Source organism: Musca autumnalis, unplaced genomic scaffold (assembly GCF_047663935.1).
Source record: "Musca autumnalis isolate F117 unplaced genomic scaffold, ASM4766393v1 scaffold_1, whole genome shotgun sequence".
Taxonomy (NCBI): domain Eukaryota; kingdom Metazoa; phylum Arthropoda; class Insecta; order Diptera; family Muscidae; genus Musca; species Musca autumnalis.
The window spans coordinates 208,638,548-208,659,992 of record NW_027411644.1 but is presented as its reverse complement, the minus strand read 5'-3'; the positions used below and the strand labels follow the sequence as shown (position 1 = coordinate 208,659,992).

The 21,445-nt window shown below is 35.4% G+C and overlaps 2 protein-coding genes across 6 annotated transcripts in view; one reads left to right on the top strand and one right to left on the bottom strand.

Moving 5' to 3' along the window:
- The window catches only part of lute (BTB/POZ domain containing protein 3 lute), a 95,994-nt gene extending 93,804 nt beyond the window's left edge, over positions 1-2,190 (top strand). For all 5 annotated transcript variants that reach the window (XM_073960015.1, XM_073960014.1, XM_073960016.1 and 2 more), the window contains one exon: positions 952-2,190. In XM_073960015.1, the coding sequence (XP_073816116.1) occupies positions 952-1,564 (613 nt within the window). In that variant the 3' untranslated portion in view covers positions 1,565-2,190. The remainder of the gene's footprint in view (positions 1-951) is intronic.
- The window catches only part of Brf (Brf RNA polymerase III subunit), a 168,098-nt gene extending 151,005 nt beyond the window's left edge, over positions 1-17,093 (bottom strand). Inside the window, exons 1-3 of the mRNA XM_073960022.1 lie at positions 16,834-17,093; positions 16,400-16,768; positions 15,606-15,710 (exon numbers count right to left, since the gene is read on the bottom strand). Coding sequence (XP_073816123.1) covers positions 15,606-15,710; positions 16,400-16,768; positions 16,834-16,906 — 547 coding nt within the window. The 5' untranslated portion in view covers positions 16,907-17,093. The remainder of the gene's footprint in view (positions 1-15,605; positions 15,711-16,399; positions 16,769-16,833) is intronic.
- Positions 17,094-21,445: the final 4,352 nt, after the last annotated feature.

Here is a 21,445-nt window from a genome sequence, read left to right as displayed (position 1 = left end):
CGAGCTGGAGGGTCTTTATAGACGTGCTGGAGGGAGTCTTTATAGACGTGCTGGAGGGAGTTTTTATAGAGGAGCTGGAGGGAGTCTTTATAGACGAGCTGGAGGGTCTTTATAGACGAGCCGAAGGGAGTTTTTATAGACGATCCGAAATAAGTCTTTATAGACGATCCGAAGGGCATCTTTATAGAGGAACTCAAGGGAGTCTTTATAGACGAACTTGTAAAGTTGTAGGGAATCTTTATAGACGACCCCAAGGAAGTCTTTATACACGACCGAAGGAAGTCTTTAAAGACGACCACAAGAGGGTTTTTATAGATAGACAAGTTGGAGACAGCCAGGAGAAATTACAAACAAATAGAAGACAATATTCATATAAGAGCAGAATCGAGACAATATTAACAAGTACATTAGAGGAGCAGATGAGTCCTTATAGACGAAGAGTAAATTACGATTTGAAGTAGACTTTATAGATGACTTGAACCAGTTTTTATAGCCGACTTGAAAGAGTCTTCACAAGCGACCAAAGGTATTATTTACAGAAGTTCAAAAAGGAATCTTTATAGATGTACAGAAAAGTATAAAAAAGACAGTCGGGAGAAAGTTTTCATTGACAAGCTAAAGAAGGGAGCTTCATTCTAAAGAAGCGTACTTTTATATACAGAAGATTCGTTCTTGAAGGAGCCTTTTATGGATGACCGGATGGAGTCTTTAAAATGACTCAATCCATATAGAAGACCTCGAGGAAGTCTTTAATAAGCTATATGATTGAAATATTCAGGAGTCTTCCAGAGAGATGTCATATAATAGCATATATTTTGTTAAGGCATATGGGAAAGGAATCGGTATGGGGAGACCTTTCAGGGAACACCAATTCAACCCAAAGACGTAGAGGATCTTAAGAAATTTTCTATACATTCTGTAAACATATTTCCCCTTTCTATACCATTACAGAATCTTCATTGTTGGTTTCGGTTTATATGGTTCTTCAACTGGTGCTGCTACATATAATGTTAAAATTGAACTTAAACGCTTGGGTCGTACGCTTGCTGAAAATGATACAAAATTCTTTTCCGATGGTTCCTCAAATACCTTCCATGTATTCTTTGAAAATCCTATACAAATTGAACCTGAATGTTATTATACCGCATCGGTTATTTTGGATGGCATTGAATTGTCATTTTTCGGTCAAGAGGGTATGTCTGAAGTTTGTATGGGTAATGTTACGTTCCAATTTCAATCGTCATCGGAAAGTACCAATGGTACCGGTGTACAAGGTGGTCAAATACCAGAATTGATATTTTATGGACCAACAGCTGTACCCTCACCAATGCAATCGATGTGTGCCAGTCCTATTGGAGAATTAGAAGCTGGTGGAATGGCTGGTCTATTGGCGGCATCATCAACAGGCGGTCAACAAGCCAATAATACAGCTACCAATGGCGGTAGCGGCAGCAGCAATCATCAAAGTCGCAGTAATCGTAATTCTAGTGAACTCTCAGCAAATTGTGATGACTTATTAGGAGCATGTTCTAGTACAGATGGAGGTGGTACTTCATCAAATTAGGAGTATATTGAAGAAGACGACGAAGATAATGTTGAAGAAAAGACACAAAAACAACTATTACATTTATACACTTATATATGAAATCATAATGAATCATTACAAAACAAAACATTGAAACAATGGTTTTTTTCTATCTCTTTTACCCTATCTCTTTCATCAATCTCTCTCATTAGAAACATACATTATTACATATATAGTTATAATTATATAACAACAACAAAATCATGTTAGTCATATACAGATTTAGTTTATATATACCACATATAACAAACACTTATATTTGGATAATTAATAGTATTGAAATAAAACAACTATATTCTAAAACAAACGAAAACAAATGTAATCCAAATTCAGGATGAGGTAGTAGTATGACACCACACACACACAACATAGATAAAATAGAAACCAAGATTTCAGCAACAGAAATGGAAACATGAAGGGAACATTAAAGTCTGTTAAACATCCATAACTATTAAAACAACAAAACCTAACTGATAAATAACTAAAACATTATTATGAAATAATTAAGCAATATTAAAAACAACAACATTAAAACATTTTTAAAGTAACAAACAACAAAACTTTTGCTTTGGTTTTTTCGCCCCTCACTAATGAACCAACAACAAGAATTATAAAAAGACACAACAACAAAGACAAACATTTATACAATAACAATACATTTGCAATAAACTATTTTCAAAATACAATTGAAATATACTAAAAATGTGTGTCGGCCAGAGTCGACTTTGTAATTTTATGCCCTACACCACCAACCAGTACATCTGCACATTTTTAATGAAAAATTCGAGTCGTGGAAATTGTAGCATTCGGGACAGTTTAAGATTAGGATTCGCAGTTAGATCAATTATATGGGAAACCAAAAACAAACACAAAGAAATATATAAGTGACCATAGCAAGACCGTAGAATAAGGAAGAGGAGAAATATCTTACGAACGATTTGAAGGATACTAAAAAGTAATTTTTAAATCTAATACGGCCGATTTGAATTGCACTAGACGTTCACTAGTGCGTTTTTATAGAGTATCAATCAAGCGTTTTGTAGTCTTTTATATAGGAGAAAAAAAGAGTAATTTCTTGATTACCAAAAAGGAGTAGAGACAGAGGGCTCTTTATAGACATCCATATGAAATATTCATAGAAAACCTGAGATTATTTTTAGACAAACCAAAGGACAATTTGTGTACCATCAGAAGGGAAACATATAACGAAGTGTAGTTTCTTTATAAACCAACATAAGAGGGAATACCTTACAAATAGGCAGAAGGAAGTCTACAAGATAACCAAAAGGAGATTGTAGACCAAAGAGGATTCTTTATGACGACCAAAAGTTTTTGTAGGCAGCCAGGAAGGAGTTTTTATAAACAGCCAGAAGATAGTCATATATGGTAATTTATAGACCTGCTGAAGGTATTATATATTGGTGACCAGCGGGTAGGCTCTTTACATAGCAATTTGAGAGGATATTTACATACGACCCGATTTTTTACAAACCTTTAAAATGTAGCCGTGAAAGTTCAACTTAAGAGGCTATTTATAAGACTGCAATGGAGTGTTTATTGATGTCCAGAAGAAAGTCCCATAGATAACCAGAATAAAGTCCTCATTGACAACCAGAAGGGACAATATACAGGCCAATCATGAATAAAAATTCCGTGGGGAATTTGTTTATTTTCATATTTATCCTCAAAAAGGGAATACTTTCGTCGATTGTAGTAGTAGTTTCCAACGACTTAAGATATTTGATGTTAAAAAATTTAATTTTTTAAAATTATTTTCCGTGCGGAAAATTCCGAGGGAAACATTCAAAAGGAAACCTTCATGATTAGGAGTTTTTATAGACGACCAGAAAAAGTTTTTATAATCCAACTAAAGGAGTCTATAGATGACCGGAGAAATTTAGTCTTTATGTTGACCACTTGGAAGTTGTAAAAACGACTAAAAGGGAAATTGTATAGATGACCCGATGTGAGTCCTTATTAAATACCACAAGGGAGACTTTGTAGTCGGCCAGAAGAAAGACTTTATAGACAAACAGAAGACAGTTTTTTTAGACCACCAGAAGAGTGTCTTTGTAGAGGACCACGAGGAGGTTTTCATAGACGACCAGAATAGTTATAATCGACGAATACCGAGCCGTTCTTGACAATCCAAATGAAGCCGTCTAGACAATAACAATGGATTCTTTATGGTCCCTCAAGTGAGTATTTAAAGATGGCCAAAATTATGGTTTTATAGCCAACCAGAAGGCAGGGAGTATTTGTAAATAAGGGTGTCTTTTTTAGATGATCAAAAGGTAGTCTTAATAGGCAACCGGAAAGCATCTTCGTAGACGACCACAAAGAAGTTCTTATAGACGTGCAAAACGATCGGCAGCGATTCCTAATAGACAACAATAAGGGATTCTTGTAGGAGCTTCCAAAGACTTCTACAACAGAATCTTTATAAATGATCCGATTTGAGTCCTTACAGAAGAGAGTCCTACTAGACGAAGTTTTTATATTCACCCAAAACGTAGTCTCTATTGAGGACCCATATGCAGTCTTCTAGACGACCACAATGGAGGCTTTATAGAAAACCCCAAGGAGTCTTTGCTTTGATCAGTTGAAAGTCCATTACAAACCACCACCAGATAGTCCCTATTGAAAACCTCAAGGTAGTCTTTCTAGACAACTAGATTGTAGATTAGGGTGCGTTTTTTAGATGATCAGAAGGTAGTATTAATAGGCTACCGGAAAGCAAACCACCACCAGATAGTCCCTTTTGAAAACCTCAAGGCAGTCTTTCTAGGACAACCAGATTAAGTTTTTCTAGACAACCAGATTGTAGATTAGGGTGTCTTTTTTAGATGATCAGAAGGTAGTCTTAAGAGACAGCCGGAAAGCATCTTCGTAGAGGACCAAAAAGGAGTTCTTACAGACGTCCAAAACGACCGGCAGTGATTCCAAATAGACAACAATAAGGGCTTCCAAAGACTTCTACAACAGAATCTTTATAAATTATCCGATTTAATTCCTTACAGAAGAGAGTCCTACTAGACGAAGTTTTTATATTCACCTAAAACGTAGTCTCTATTGAGGACCCATATGCAGTCTACTAGATGACCACAATGGAGGCTTTATAGAAAACCCCAAGGAGTATTTGCTTTGATCAGTCGAAAGTCCATTATAAACCACCACAAGAGAATCCCTTTAGAAAACCTCAAGGCAGTCTTTCTAGACAACCAGATTAGTTTTTCTAGACAACTAGATTGTAGATTAGGGTGTCTTTTTTAAGTGATGATCAGAAGGTAGTCTTAAGAGACAACCGGAAAGTATCTTCGTAGACGACCACAAAGAAGTTCTTTTAGACGTCCAAAACGACCGACATTGATTCCAAATAGACAACAATAAGGTATTATTGTAGAAGCTTCCAAAGACTTCTTCAAGAGAATCTTTATAAATAATCCGATTTGAGTCCTTACAGAAGAGTCTCCTACTATACGAAGTTTTTATATTCACCCAAAACTGAGTCTATTGAGGACCCAAATGGAGTCTTCTTGACGACCACAAAGTAGATTTCATAGAAAATCTCAAGGAGTCTTTGCTTCGATCAGTTGAAAGTCATTATAAACCACAACAAGAGAGTCCCCTTAGTTGTCTTTCTAGACAACCAGAAGTCAGGGATCCTTTGTAGATTAGGGTGTATTTTTTAGAAATTATCTTCGTAGACGACCACAAAGGAGTGATTTCTAATTGACAACAATAATGGATACTTGTACAATTATTAAGGGAGTATTCAAAACAATTTTTATAAATGATCCGATGTAAGTCCTTATAGAAGGATAAAAGGAAGAGTTTTTAAACCACCACAAGGAATTCTTTGAAGCTGATCACAAGACAGTCTTTATAAACGACCACAAAGAAATATATAAGTGACCATAGCAAGACTTTAATATATGACCAAAGCACAATTTTTAAGGCAAGAGGAATGTCATTTAAAAGGGAAGACCCTAGAATCTTTGTGTAAACTTGAAGGGAGTATTAAAGAGAATCTTTATAAATGATCCGATGTGAGTCCCTATAGAAGGCCACAATGAAGACTTTTTAGACTACCACCAGGGATTCTTTGAAGCTGATCACAAGAGAGTCTTTACAAACGACCAGACCAGAATATCAACATGATCATTTGAAATTCCTTACTCTCGACCGTTTGGGTATTTATATTCTTACTGGAAGACCAGAGGGTCCTTAACGGAATCCTTCATAAAGGGCTTTCCAATAAAAGGTTTTATTTTGATATTCAAAGAAAAAATAATGAGATGAGATAAGGTATGCCGTTTAGAGTTGTGCCAAAGGAACTATATGGAACTATAGAGTTCACTTCGCAGTTCCAATGGCCCACATTTTTCCTTTGAACAAACTGCGTATACTTAATACCACACGTTTTATTTCATGATGTTACTCATACGCTCATACTAGTACAAGGAACTAGATTACCCAACTCTAATGCCGTTAATCACCCTTATTACGGTTGGCGTAGTCGTTATCGTTCAAGTGACGTAGACGTTGTCGTAGGCGTAGTCGTAAGATACATTTTTATATGATGAAAAATTATATACAAGGAAATTTTTTGTCTTTTATAGCATTTTATACCCTAAAAAAATCGAAAGAAATACATTTCTAATTCCCAGAACGCATTTCTTGGTTTAAATACAACATTTATTTTTTTTTTGATACGACAAATCGGTATTACGTATGGCGTAACACGACAAATTGGTATTACGTATGGCGTTGAAATACGAGGAAAGAGTCGTGACCGATTTTGTAAACGACAGCATATAAAAATAAAAACAAATTAATTTCAAAAGAATTTTTGGCAATGATTATTAAAATATGTTGGAATATAACTATAATAAATAAAAATTTTACTACTTTGATTCATTTGCATAAGATAAATTTCGTGTCTTTATCAGATGACAAACTTTCTATTGAAAATCTGTTAGAGTCCTCATATAACGATTGATGCAATGTAAATTTCTTAGTTCGTACTCAAAAGATGATTTCAAACGAATTGTTTTACAATTAAAAAATATATATTTTTTAAATTTTGTATGAGAAAAAAATTGTCGTTGTCGTAAATGTTACGTGGTACCAAAAAATATCCCTACGACAACGACTACGCCAACGATCACAAAAACGTCTACGCCAAACACTTATTTTGATTGTAAAAACTGTAGGGTTAGTTTTTCTTCTGAATTAAAAGTTTAAAAATGATCTACTAATAATTCTAATAATGTATGTTACCAAAAGAGTTCTTTAAAAATTGAAAATTTTCTTTTTTGTACAAAAACATACATAATACCATTTATTTGAAAATTTTTGCCTTTTTAGGCGAAGATCATTTTTTAAGATTAATTTTTTAATCGAGCTTTATGATCTATTATGCAAGTGAAAAAGGAAAGCCGACGATTCGAACCCACACACCCACCACTATGTGACATGCATGTTTCGTCTTCGGTAAAGACTCTTCAGACATATCGGATGTGGAGCGACTTCGATGTCCTCGAACTTTTCTTCTTTCAAATGCATTTTTTTGTTTTGTATTTTACAACAACAATGAGGATTTTCCCATTTAGTTGTGCTTTCATGACAAACGCTTAGCGCTGCCTTTGAAAGTTATGAGTTTGGCTCTGAACGCTAACACGCCGTGACAACACTTTTTTTTCTGTGTTTTTCAAGGACGTGGGTTCAAACCCCAGCCTGGCTCAGCTGATTTTATTTATTTGGAAATTTTTGCCTTTTTAGGCGAAGATCATTTTTTAAGATTAATTTTTTAATCGAGCTTTATGATCTATTATGCAAGTGAAAAAGGAAAGCCGACGATTCGAACCCACACACCCACCACTATGTGACATGCATGTTTCGTCTTCGGTAAAGACTCTTCAGACATATCGGATGTGGAGCGGCTTCGATGTCCTCGAACTTTTCTTCTTTCAAATGCATTTTTTTGTTTTGTTTTGTATACCAATTAGACGTTACGACACGTCAGCTTGCAATTTTGGATACGCAACGCCAACCGTAATAAGGGTGAATGACCCCGCCGGACCAAAAACGCACCAAACGGTCACACGTTGAGGGTGAAGAAGCTTCTCAATAATAACTCTTGGTTTTTCCAAATACCAGATGCCACAATTTTGTTGTCGTAGGCACAGAATGATTTTTCACTGGATCATTTTCATGCATTTCAAAGACCCAACCAAGCGTATATTTTTAGTAATGGAGCAGTTTCTACATGTCAAAGAATAAAACCTTTGAAAGTAACATCTATCGAAATACCGGGTAATTAAAAAATGACAGCTCTTGTTGGAAACCCATATAAATGACCACATGGGAGACTGGTGACAACTAAATGAAGTCTATTAAATCAACTAAAAGAGAAAACTTATGGACTACTTCAAAAGAATCCCTAAAGACGAGCTGAAAGAAGTGTTAAAAGCAACTGAACGGATTCCTCTTAGACAACGGAAAGGAAGCCTGGAAGGGAGTTTTTAGTATGTCACCAAGGAACAGGAAATAACAGAAATATTAATTTAAGGGTCATTCCCCCATTATTATAAGTCTTTTTTTGTTATAATTTGGATTTTACGTACATATTTATAGTGTTCCCGCTAAATTAAAGTTTAAAGTGATCATTAAATGTCAAGGAAGGCCTTCTTGGCACTAACTTTTGATGTAGAAATTATATTTTAAATGTATCCAAATTGGTTTATGCCTCCAATTAGTAAACGAAAACATGTTATAATGGCCCATATTATTTATAGGAAGCAAAGGATTTTTGTGGAGTTTCCATCGCCAACCTAAACGAACTCTTTACAAATGACACAACAAGAGTCAGAATAAAGGACTATAGGAAAGCTAATAAAGTACCAAAGGAGAATCGGCATAGAAATTAAAAAGAACACACAATATTGAAATTGATACTGAATATTTTGAAATTATATCAAGTAATCCCAATTTTATTGGTTTTGAGGTTAGTTTTTTAATTGTCCTCAAAGAGAGTCTTACAGGAAATGAATTTGTTACGTCATTTGGTAATAATTATTCCAGTGTTCATGCAGACCAATCATTTTGTAAGGAAAAGCAATTGTTCAGCCTTTTCATTTTAAGCACTTACATCTTGAAACCACCCACTATTAGTTGTCGTGCAGGAAGACAACTGGAGCGACAGTGTTGAAAATAAATTCAAATACAGCCGAAATCGCTTATAGCGACGATCAAGGGACCGACGAAACTGGTCGCTATAATCGATATGTCGTTATAAGCGATATTTGTTTTCTGTGGGCTATAAAAGGGCCGTAGAAATTTGGGACTTTTTGATTTCGACGTTAGTCCGTGTTTATACGTTCAAACTGGAATGGCAATTTTTCTTCTTAATTTCTTTTAAAATGTCCTTGCAGTTTAGACACGCAAATAATGTTTTTGTCAATTGTTTTATTCTTCTTTACACTCATTTGATCATTCGTATTGCCTTTGAAAGCGATATTTCTTATAGAAGTTAAATTAAACTTAATTAAAAATTAAATAAGTATATATGTATATGTTTACTATTAATTTTTACTGATAATTTTTTGTTCGATTTATTTTTTATCACAAAAATTTTTAATTCAAATGTATGCGTTGTTGTTTATTTGCCGGCGGAGAGAAAAACTGCGAAGAATAAAGAAACAAAATAGAATTTGCGAGTACAGGGGTGTGTGTACCCCCTCTTATTCCTCTCTACTCCCTCTCCCATAAACTCAATTTTCTTTCCCATTAACTTTGAACGTCTAAACACCGACTTATAAACGATTTTTAGCGAAAATTTTCTTAAGTCAGCCAATTTTGTACTGGATGTATGTGGTGTAGGTTATACAGAACACCCAACACACACACACACAAAAAGGCAATCACTTACAAAAAATATTAAAAAGAATTCACAACACATAATGAAATATAAAGTATTGGAAAACTTTAAAACTGGGATCTTTAAGATAATTACTAGAAAAAAAAAACAAACAAAATAGTACTTCTTCTTATATACATATATATCTATATATACAACAAAAAAAGCTACATGCGTATACATATACAAAATAATATACATAAATATTTAAATTTATTAAAGCAAAATAAAAAAATAATTTTCCAAACAAAAAATAACAAAAGTTATAATTATGTTAATTAAAAAAACAACAACAATGTAGTTTATCCTTGAATAGAATATTTGACCAGTTAACAAAAGTAAACAAGTTAATAACAAAAAAAACAAAACATTTTATTGAAACTTAAAAAATTTACAAATAAATATTTACGCCAAAAAGCAAAACATAACAACCAAACAAACGAATGGTACTTCACATAAATTATTATTAAATTATACAAAAATATTTATAATGGCATTAATATTCCCACAGCATTATTGTAACAATCCTATTTCCTAAAGCAATACCATTTGCATTATACATATTGATTATTTTTTTTTTCTATTGTTGATTCCAATTATTGCATTTTTAAGAATGGTTTATTTGTTTTCCTTTTAAAAATATAGAATATTCCTCGCAGATAATTTTACCTTTCATATTTTATGTTTTAAGTGTATACATACATATATAAACCTGCATACGTTGTTTTTGTATTCCTATTTATCCTATGCATACATTATTTGTTTTTCACGTTTATTGTTTCGATTTTATTTGTGCCTTTTTTTATTGAATTCACCTCCGCCTCTTGTACTGAACTATGTATACAATATTTTTCAAATATTTCTAAGTATGTTCCCCATACAAAACAACATGAATTTAATTATTATAATCTCCTAATGAAATCATTAAATAAATACAAAATAATTTTTAGAAATTTTTAAAAAATAAATTTGTTTCGTTTTAATTTGGAAAAAAACCTAAGTAGTCGTAAGGAGAGTGAATTAAAGATTGTTTCCAGAGACATTTTAGAGAATCGTTTTTACTATTGACCTTAGGTAGGGACAATAGGATAGTTGTACATTTTTTTTAGAAAATAGTTTTTACTTCTACTATAGGTATGGACAATAGGGTAGTTGAACATGAACAATGGGGGAGGACTTTTCACGTAAAACCCCATCAACTATTAACAAAATGACACATTGATCATAGATAATTCTTTTCGTAATGTGAATCTCATTTTAAATCGAATTTACCACTTCGGAAAAACTTAAACGATGCAGAAACAAGTGAGCCAAGGCTATAATCGGGTCGGGGCCGACTATGTGATACCCTACACCACTACCCGTGTGTATAAGCTTTTGATTGGTAAAATTCAAAATATTAAAATTAGGATAGCTTAGCGCCTTCGCTCTGAATGTCTTCATTAATACAGGTCAATTTTGTTGAAACACATTTAAGTGCATCGTCAGTACAACTCAACTAAAAAATGAAAAAGTGGTATGTATGTACGACAACCATCAATAGGCTTCTTTCTTTAAAAAATTTCGTGAGGATCCGATTAAAATTCCGACCTGTAGTGTGATCGCACAGAAATGGAAAAATACAAGCATTACCGAATATTGCGATATCTCTGCTGTTTGACCACATCGTTGTAAAGGTGATATTTTCTACTTTCTGTGCCAGGTTTTTCGATATACCTCGTACGGAAGAGAGATATTCGCTTTCAAATAAAACATTGGCCTTTTCTCCAAATAAGTTTTTTTTTACATTCTGACCCCTGAATAATATCCGACCATTACCAAAATCAATAGGCTTTTTCCTCTGTGGAACCCCCATTACCACCCAATCAAAATTGAGACGTGTCGCGACTAATGCGATATCTCCGTTATTTGGCCACCTACGCCAACCTGCTTTACATCATTGTAAAGATGGGATTTTCTGGCTTTGTTTTTGGAAGGTCCCCAACCAAAGCTGTGATATTCCTCATTATTATTAAAATCGCCAAAATGAAAAGTTGGGTTCTATTAGCGGCTATTGCGATATCTTCGTTGTTTGTCCACCTACGACAACCACCTACTATACGAGTATACACATCGCTGTAAAGGTGATATTTTCTACTTTCATTAGGTTTTGCTTTTGATATACCCTTATAGATGCGGAGCTATTCGCTTTGAAATAAAACGTTGACTTTTTCCCCAAATAAGTTTTTTGCCCATTCCGACCCCTGAATATTATCCGACCATCACCAAAATCAATAGGCTTCTTCCCCTCCGGGACTCTCATCAACACCCAAAATTACGACCTGTAGATTACAAGGTTTAGATGGACAGACGGACCGCCGGACACACACAGCCAGATCGACTCAGCTCGTCGAGACATTCATTCCCAGATAGTGGTGTAGGGTATAAACACCCTACGAACAGCGCAGATAAGAAAAACAAAACGTTTCGCTAGAATTCATTTTTCAATACAAAACTCCTTAGACCATGTTAGCTCGATTAATCCAATTAATTAATTAAAAACTTTCATAAATAATGGCCTTCGTCCTAAAAAGACAATAATAAATAAAAAACGTTTTTTTTTTTTTTGTTGAAGGAAATGTTTGACATTTTAACTCAGCAAAAGCGAATGCAAAGGGGAAAAGAACATCTACAAACTGCAAATTGAGAACATAGGCAGCATTGCAAGACGTATTGTCATAAGCTCAAAGCTATCGTTCCACAAAACAACAATGCTGTGCCAAAAGCTTTACGCTGAGGGCTAAAATCCCAACCCATGTCAGTCAGGAATCGATAAGGCTATCTACAGGGAAGTTTCTCGGGTTTGCGAGTATTTGGTATGCAGGCGTATCTGGAGAAGTGCATCATGCACTTTGACAACAAACACCCTGAAAGCTTTGATTATCAGATCGTGGTCCTCAAGAATCAGATTAAAAGATTGGAAAGCTAAAGCAATAGCAGAAGGACTCCAAAATTTAAAAAATAGATGTGTTCAACCTGTGGGGATCAATTGTTGTTGTATCAACGCAAATATGTTCCTTCGTGTATTATTTCAGTTATCTAATTCTGGTACCTCTGTATCCAGACTTAAAATTTTGCAACTTGGACTGGTTGCATCCATAATTAGGAGGCAGGTGAGTGGATTAGTTGGGAAGCTAAACAAATGCAGTGTGTCGTGTGGTTCCAGTATAATACTGGGCATCCTTTGAGTATCATGGCATCAATTCGGGCCCAATATGAATTGAGGCGGCTGCATTATCCGGATCTAACCTAGGCTAAAACCACTCGTGTTTGCCTGGGGAGCTGGCGTTCTTCTGCTGCTATGGATTGGAATGGTCCTACGTCATTTACACTGTATATCTGTGCTGCTATCCAAGCCAGACTGATAGGCTCGTTGGTCTAGAGGTTCTCGTTTGGACCTCTCTCTCTAGATCATGATGATATCCATGGTGGGGGAAGCCAGTCCACTAAATCGTGACAGGGATGCTCACTGCGATAACACCCAAGCATGTACTGCATTGACAACACCATGTTGTGCTGATGCACCGGTAAAGCCTTCATCTCCACATGAAGATGGTTCACTGGAGGCACCCCAAGTGCTGTCAAACGACTTGAGGTCCATGTTCCTTCTTCTGATCTTATCGCCAATAGTTGTGGCTCGTTACACCCAATATTTTGGGGTAGTTAGTGGTCAGAATCAAGACACCATCGACCAATATGTTCAGTGGGAGCTTCATTTCAGTCGTTCATGTTGTGAGCATATTTAGCGGTGGATAAGTTAATATTTTTCATATTCAGATGGAAAAACTACACTAGGTCAACTATGTAGACATTTATACTATCACATACGTCATCGTCGATAGAACCCGACGATCATGCAATCATACGCATACATTGGGATCTCTAAGCCGCCTAGAGGGGTTTGCCGTCTTGGGGTTTTTTTCTCTGTCGTTGCAAATTTATGGTGAATGTGAGAAAACTCACGGGGAGTTTTCATTCAGAACAACCCCAGTATCTGTACCGAATTGAAAATTTTTATTCGAATTAGGAAGAGGTAATTAGGAGACTTCTCTCATATCAATGACGGCACCCCGATACATGTTAGCTCAATTACTAGACAGCGGAATTCTATACAAATGCATATATGGTTAGGATGGTCGTAGAGAAAATCTGATTAGACAGAAACTTGTTTTATTACAAAATAAAACGAATTAGGGCCAGACATTTTTGTATATCGTGCATATATTGGCATATTTTTACATATCTGCATAAAAGGAGCATATGCAAAAATATATTCAAGGATTTGTGGTCTAAATATCCCACCGAAAGGGCTGAAATTTGGTATTAAGTCTTCTTTAGGGGTATGCAACTTTACAACTGAAATCTGTCCGCATAGGTCCACGTCTTCATATAGCCCCCATAGAACGGTATCTACCGATATTCGGTATTTTGAAGGTTGTGGCCTCAATATCCCGCCAAAATGTCTTCCTTGGGGGTAAACAACTTTCCACCTAAAATTTGTCGGTTTAGGTTCAAGCCTTCATATAGCCCCCATAAAACGATACCTCCCGATTTTCGGTGTTTTGAAGGTTGTGGCTGTGGTTATACATTTCTCTATTTTATTGACTTGTCTGAAATGAATTTTAAACCTGTTATTGAAATATTTGTTGCATAAGAAAATATGTAAAATGCATAAATTTTGCGCACCGTGCTTAATTTAAGTTCGAATATGGGTCATATGGGTATACTCCTTCGGATACCTTCCCCACAAAGTTCAAAACTTTTCGCTAAAATTGTGCACACGATAACTCGCGAAGTCAGTAACCGTACTTTGTACATCGCAAAATTTCTATCGGTCCACTCCTTCGGGTTCCTCCCACATAAAATTTGGCAAAAGTGTAGTTTCAAGGCCTGCTCTCGAATCGCTTTGATTTCTTTTTGCTACAACTTGTATTCGCGAAGGAAAATGTTTTTTTTCTTGAACAAGATCATATTTCATGAGAAAATGTCCCGAAATCAGTGAAAAGCTCTTCGGCACCACGTGTAGTAGCTAGAACGTATGAGAGAATCCTCCGATTCGATCCAAAATTTGGCCTTCGTAATATTTTGTCAAAAATAATTTTAGTTCGAAGAAGAGCCACATTCAGACGACTCCTTCCGGTGCATCTTCCTCAAAAAAGCAAACAAATCATTAGAGGGGTATGCACGATTTTCTTGAAATGACTGGTGGACACGATATCTATCGAAAAGAAATGGCTCCCAAAATAAAATCCACTAACGCAATTCCATGCTCTCATCTAACCAAGAACAACAAAACTATAGTCACCGCACACACGCATCAATTCCGCGTCCTATCCGTCCATTCACACAATCTTAAACGACACTAATATTACGACAACGACAATAAAATTTGTCAATTTTTACATGGAAAGGCGAATGGTTGCAAGCAACCTTTTGCAATAACAACTTTGAGGTTATAAGTGAGTTTGCCTACCTCAGAAACACAACTTTACACAGGCTTCCAAACGTGTACAAAATAAATAGTAAAACATGGAATTTTTAAAGATCAGCCTTGAATGACTTAAGGTTCTCCAAAAATGTGAGTTTTAATTAGATGGAAAGTAGATGAGTGCAATATATGCGGATTTAGGAACATTATTTCGATAATTTATAGGATTTGGGTTAAACTCAATTTATTATAGTACGCTTATATATAGCGGGATTTAACAAACCTACTGGGTTTCAAATGTCAATTCCATTGCTTATATTTCAAATAAATCCTCATAAAGAAGGTTAACCCTGTAAAAGGCTGTAATATAAACATGGCATTACATTCAAACTTGCCTGCCAAAGGGTGCGGACAAATTTGAATATTGACATTTAACCAATAGAAAACCACCAGATGCTACAAGCTTGTTCGTATAATATCCCATACATAATCCCATTGCGAACTAACATCTTAAAAAAGTGAGCAAATATTTTGAATCTTTCTCTTATATTTCACTCCTCTACTTTTTACGTATCAAATCCTTTTACTTGAAATGTTAAAATTATGAAATAGTGTACCAAAAGTGTACTTACCAACTGATGGAATATTAATGCACAAAGCATTTGAAAGTTTTAAATAGGTTCTACCAAGTTCGTAGGAGCAAATTTGCTGCACATCGCTTATATCAATTAATAAATCTGAAAAAGTACAAAAGATTAATTTTACATGGAATAATAGAAAAAAATAAAAAAAAAACTTTCTTTTAAATTATAAATATCTCTCTTAATAGCTCGCCTTCGGCCAGGGATTTAAGGCTTTCTTTTATCGACATGTGCAAATCTCGTAAACGGGAACAAAATGTTCTTTTAAACATTAAACATTTTTCTCTAAATAACCGGCCTTCAACAAGGGAATTTTCGCAAATTCAGAGGCTTATATCTCTGGAAGTATGGACTTCCGCAATGTTATATATATTTATGATCAGGGTGAATATCCGAGCATAATGAAAACATTCAACTTAAGCCCATAATGATCAACTCCACTCTCTTTAAAAATCTTCCTTTATTTTATCTACTCTTTCAGCAAAAAATACCGATATGTCACTCTTCATGTCTTCACAGTTACTAAGTAACAGTTTTTTTTTTGTCTCTACTGAAAAATAGAACAGTTTGAGTTACTACCTTTTGTTAAACAGGTGCGATATATATTAATTAGCCCTTTCTTTTATTTTAATCTGGAAAACGTTATACTTTTAACGAACTTCCACCATATAGGTACTTCTTTTTTTTAATTTGCATCAACATCAGATTAAAATCGCAAAAGAAATTTACTACACATCTCCACATAATCCATTCCTAGTCCTTATGCATTTAATCACATTACTTACGTGATGTTCCTTCTGTACGACAAGTTATATAGACACAGGCAGCGTAAATGTGAGTACTTTTACGACCACGGGTTAAGTGACGCATTAAAGCCATTTTAAAGAAATTCAATGCCGTATCAATGTAATGTTGTGTCAACTGTAACTGCTGGCACAGGTGGGTAATTTCACGTTTAGCCTTTTTCAGTGTGACTTCGCGAGATTCAGTACCACTACCAACTTGAAATTTACCATAGCCATAGTTAGTGGCACCACCTGAAGATTCAGCCGAAACAAATTGACCAATGGCCGACGAACCATGCCCGACTTCTTCAAATTGTATTTCCGATACAATCAGTGAATCCTCAAGAACCGAACCGCAATTAGTACAAACTGCAATGGGAATAAAATATAAATAAACAAATCAAATGTATGCAAATTCATTTAAAAATATTTACCCCTATCGCCACGTGCATTATCTTCTTCGATATCGGTGGAACCGCAATTACGACACTTTACACCCGACGACATTTTGGACTATTGACGAATTGTCTTTCGAAATAAATTCTAAATTAATATTAAACGTTTAACCGTACCGTTCAAATTTATTTTGCGAATATCATCAAGATGCATCAAAATGATGTTCACCGCTATTTGCAAAACAAACGCACCGACACATAAACAAACTGACATCAACAGTCCCAATCAGATGTTTATTGCTGTCAAAACAAAAAAGTAGTGTTGTGTACTTCAAACTCGTTCAATTGTAAGATTCACCGAAATGGACGACAAAAAAAGGTTCAATTTTTAGTTCACAAAATCAACTTTCTTTTGGTCTGTTCCTTTACTTTTGAAAATGGTAAAAAAGGGAAAAGTAGTATAATACCCCGGTTACACTATTGAAGGTTAACCCACTGGGTTTAATAGATCCAGTGGGTTAATCTTTGCTGGTTACACTTAGCTTTTCGAGGATATAAACTGTCAGCTGATGTTTGTTTACGTATACATACAAAATAACTAATAAAGTCGTGTTTTACACTTTTACAATTTCTCGTATGACAATTTCTCATATTGGTATATTTTACACAAGGGATACATTTTTGTATCATGGTATCAAGCGTACTTTTTGTTTAAAAAAGTGTCTAAAGAAAAAAATAAATAATTTTATGATTTTCAAATAACTTTAGATTTATTAACTCCATAAAATCTCATGCGACCAATCGTAAACGTGTAAAACACGACTAACTCTGTTGCAAAAACAGTTGCAACTTTTGGTACTTTTTGAGTAGAGTTGGATTTTTTTGCACAAATACCGAATACAACACTGTATTTTTGGTGGATTTGTGCCGGATTTAAAATAAACCCAGTCGTGAGTGGATTTAATTTTTGTATGGCAAATCTGGTCAGATTTGACCAGATTAAGCACTAAATCCTCATGAAGTGGGTTAACCCGGCAAAAAGCTGTAGTGTAACCGTGCTATAAGTTGTAAACTGCCCCCGTATGAATTGTATTGTGCCTGAAGTAAAGGAACGCTTTTCGAGTAAAAGTGGTAAAACTGGAAGATTCTTGCACGTAATATGCCATTTAGATATGACACCATTAGCCGGATTTAGCCCATTATCAGGTTTTATTTGCTAAATCCAGCCAAAATCTACCAGATTTCCCATACAAAAATAAATCCTCCTATTGAGTGGATTTGTTTTAAATCTGGCATAAATCCTCGTATACAACTCTGTTTTTTGCAACACGTTGCTAGAAAATACAAAAAGTTGCAAGCTGGCACAAGAAACAAGGTAGATGCATCGGTGAATTGCTACACTAAAAATAATTTAAAATGTAAAAATTTGTAAACAATGCGGAAAAATTAAACTTGTTTTGATGTACAAAGTTGATTTTAATCAACCAAGACTAATATTTATGATGTCTAAACCATAAAATAATTCGTTTATTTATTTTAGATGGGCAAACTGCGATAAAATAATTCTTTATTTGCTCTTTAGTTAGCATTAGTGCTAACATTTTCAGTATTAAACAATAAATTTTTAATTTGACGTATGTTTTTTTGCAACGAATTCAATTTACAAAAAATTCTTTTGACGTTTCAAATTCGATCAGATGGGCTGATGCATCTACCTTGGTAACTGTGCTATGAACAAAAATCAGCTGACTGCCATTTAAATCCTCCAAAATGTATATCTAAATGCAATGAGATTTGTACTGGATTTCTTAAATCCAGTTGAGGATTTATGGCTAGTCTAAATGAGCTATAAAGGAACACAGCTTTAAATTTTTATCTGAACACAGATTTAACCTGAAAACTCTGTTGGACATGATGCCGAAATATTCAAATTCATTTGAAATATATGCCGGCAAACAGATCATCGCTGGACTTTGGTGTCGGCGTCGCCCTGTTGTTGTTTTCTTCTTCTGAACGTCCAACACAAAACTTTACTCAAACGTTGGATGTGTTTGCAGCTTTATTGTTTGATTTTACTTTGCATTATAGGTTGACACAAAAAGTTGGCTGTACGTTAATCTGCTTTGCAGCATCAACTTCTAAAGCTAAAAACAGATACAACGTTTGATTAAAGTTTTGCGTTGGGCGTCGAGAAAAAAACAACAACAACAGGGCGACGACGATACCAAAGTCCAGCGTTTATCTGTTTGTCGGCAAATTCAAATTCATTTGAAATATATGCCGGCAAACAGATAAACGCTGGACTTTGGTATCGTCGTCGCCCTGTTGTTGTTGTTTTTTTCTCGACGCCCAACGCAAAACTTTAATCAAACGTTGTATCTGTTTTCAGCTTAAGTATGTATGTATGTACTTTTATTATTTTCTAAGTCAACAAGTCGTGTAACAACGGCCCAAACGTTTATTCAGTTGATAGCGAATTAAAGCTGAAAACACATACAACGTTTGGGTAAAGTTTTGTGTCGTTTTGGCCGTTTTTACACTGTTGGGCATGATGCCGAAAAATTCAAAAGCTGAAAACAGATACAACGTTTGATTAAAGTTTTGTGTCGTTTGGCCGTTTTTACACTGTTGGGCATGATGCCAAAAAATTCAAATTCATTTGAAATATATGCCGACAAACAGATAAACGCTGGACTTTGGTATCGTCGTCGCCCTGTTGTTGTTGTTTTTTTCTCGACGCCCAACGCAAAACTTTAATCAAACGTTGTATCTGTTTTCAGCTAAATTCATTTGAAATATATGCCGGCAAACACATCAACGCCGGACTTTAGTGTCGGCGTCGCCCTGTTGTTGTTGTTTTTTTGTCAACGCCCAACGCAAAACTTTACTCAAACGTTGTATGTGTTTTCAGCTTAAGCGCTCGGCACATACGGTGCGTTGAGCTTTGCGGTACAACAACCACATGAAAAAAGTGTAAAGCGCTCAGCACATACGATGCGTTGAGCGTCGCGGTACAACAACCACATGAAAAAAGTGTAAGTGATGCCAAGTTTTTTTTTTTTGAAAAACAACAATGTGGCTGACGCATTAAAGTTAAACATAATTTAACTGTTTTGGGACAACGGGTGTCCCAACGTGTCACTAAAGCGTTCGGCACATACGGTGCGTTGAGCGTTGCGTTACAACAACCAGATGAAAAAAGTGTAAGTGAAGCCAAGTTTTTTGAAAAACAACAATATGGCTGACGCATTAAAGTTAAACATAATTTAACTGTGTTGGGACAACGCATGTCCCAACGTGCCACTAAACGGACCGTATGTGCGGAGGGCTTAATGGGCCAAATACATACGGTCCGTTGTGCGACGCGTTGCACGTTGAAAACAACAACCACATGAAAAATGTGTAAGTGATACCAAGTTTGTTATTGCAGTTTTCATGTGGTTGTTGTAACGCAACGCTCAACGCGCCGTATGTGCCGAGGGCTTAAGTGATGCCAAGTTTTTTAAAAACAACTATGTGGCTGACGCATTAAAGCGCTCGGCACATACGGTGCGTTGAGCGTTGCGGTACAACAACTACATGAAAAAAGTGTAAGTGAAGCCAAGTTTTTTGAAAAAGTACAATATGGCTGACGCATTAAAGTTAAACATAATTGAACTGTTTTGGGACAACGCGTGTCCCAACGTGTCACTAAACGGACCGTATGTGCCGAGGGCTTAAGCGCTCGGCACATACGATGCGTTGAGCGTCGCGGCACAACAACCACATGAAAAAAGTGTAAGTGATGCCAAGTTTTTTGAACAACAATAACATGGCTGACGCATTAAAGTTAAACATAATTTAACTGTTTTGGGACAACGCGTGTCCCAACGTGTCACTAAACGGACCGTATGTGCCGAGGGCTTTATAGCTGGCAAACCATCGATATTCCCAACATTAGATATTTTCGATATAATATTGTTACGGAATTAGATTTAACTAATCTCCGTGTAGACGTTGTTTTATTCCCCAGTACGATTTGTACCAAATAAAACAGGGCTCGTTTTAGATTACGTTTCTACAATGCTTTATTTACTTTATTACACTTATTCGGAACCGACTTTAATTACTAAGCACACAGCAAGTCTCTAGTTAGCACGCAGCTATTCTTTAACCGATCTGTTCAGTTCAACGCTTAAAACACAACTAACTCAATTTTGCCTTTCCTACCGCTATTTATACCCCAAAATCTCCCTGTTCTAGAGTCCTCTAGAACACATATGGCAACACCTCGAATCTGTGCAGCGAACACACAGACGCACATTCGCACTAAGAGGTAGTTTACACTATCTATCAATGTCATATGACACGAAATAAAAACATTCCATATTTACCCACGGAGGCAATGTGGAGACGTAGTTTTTTTACATTTTTGCTGGTGTGGACACACAGAGTAAATGGCGTAAGGAAAATCTCCAATATTACACATATTAACGAATATATAACGATGGAAAATTTAATGTCATATGACATTTACATATAGTGTAAACTACCCCTAAGCGAACAACCATACTCACATACAGACATGGGGGGAATACAATTGGACGACAAGCACAGTAATGACGTAATTACAACAACAAACAAATGCAAGAAATAAAGAAGTAACAAACTA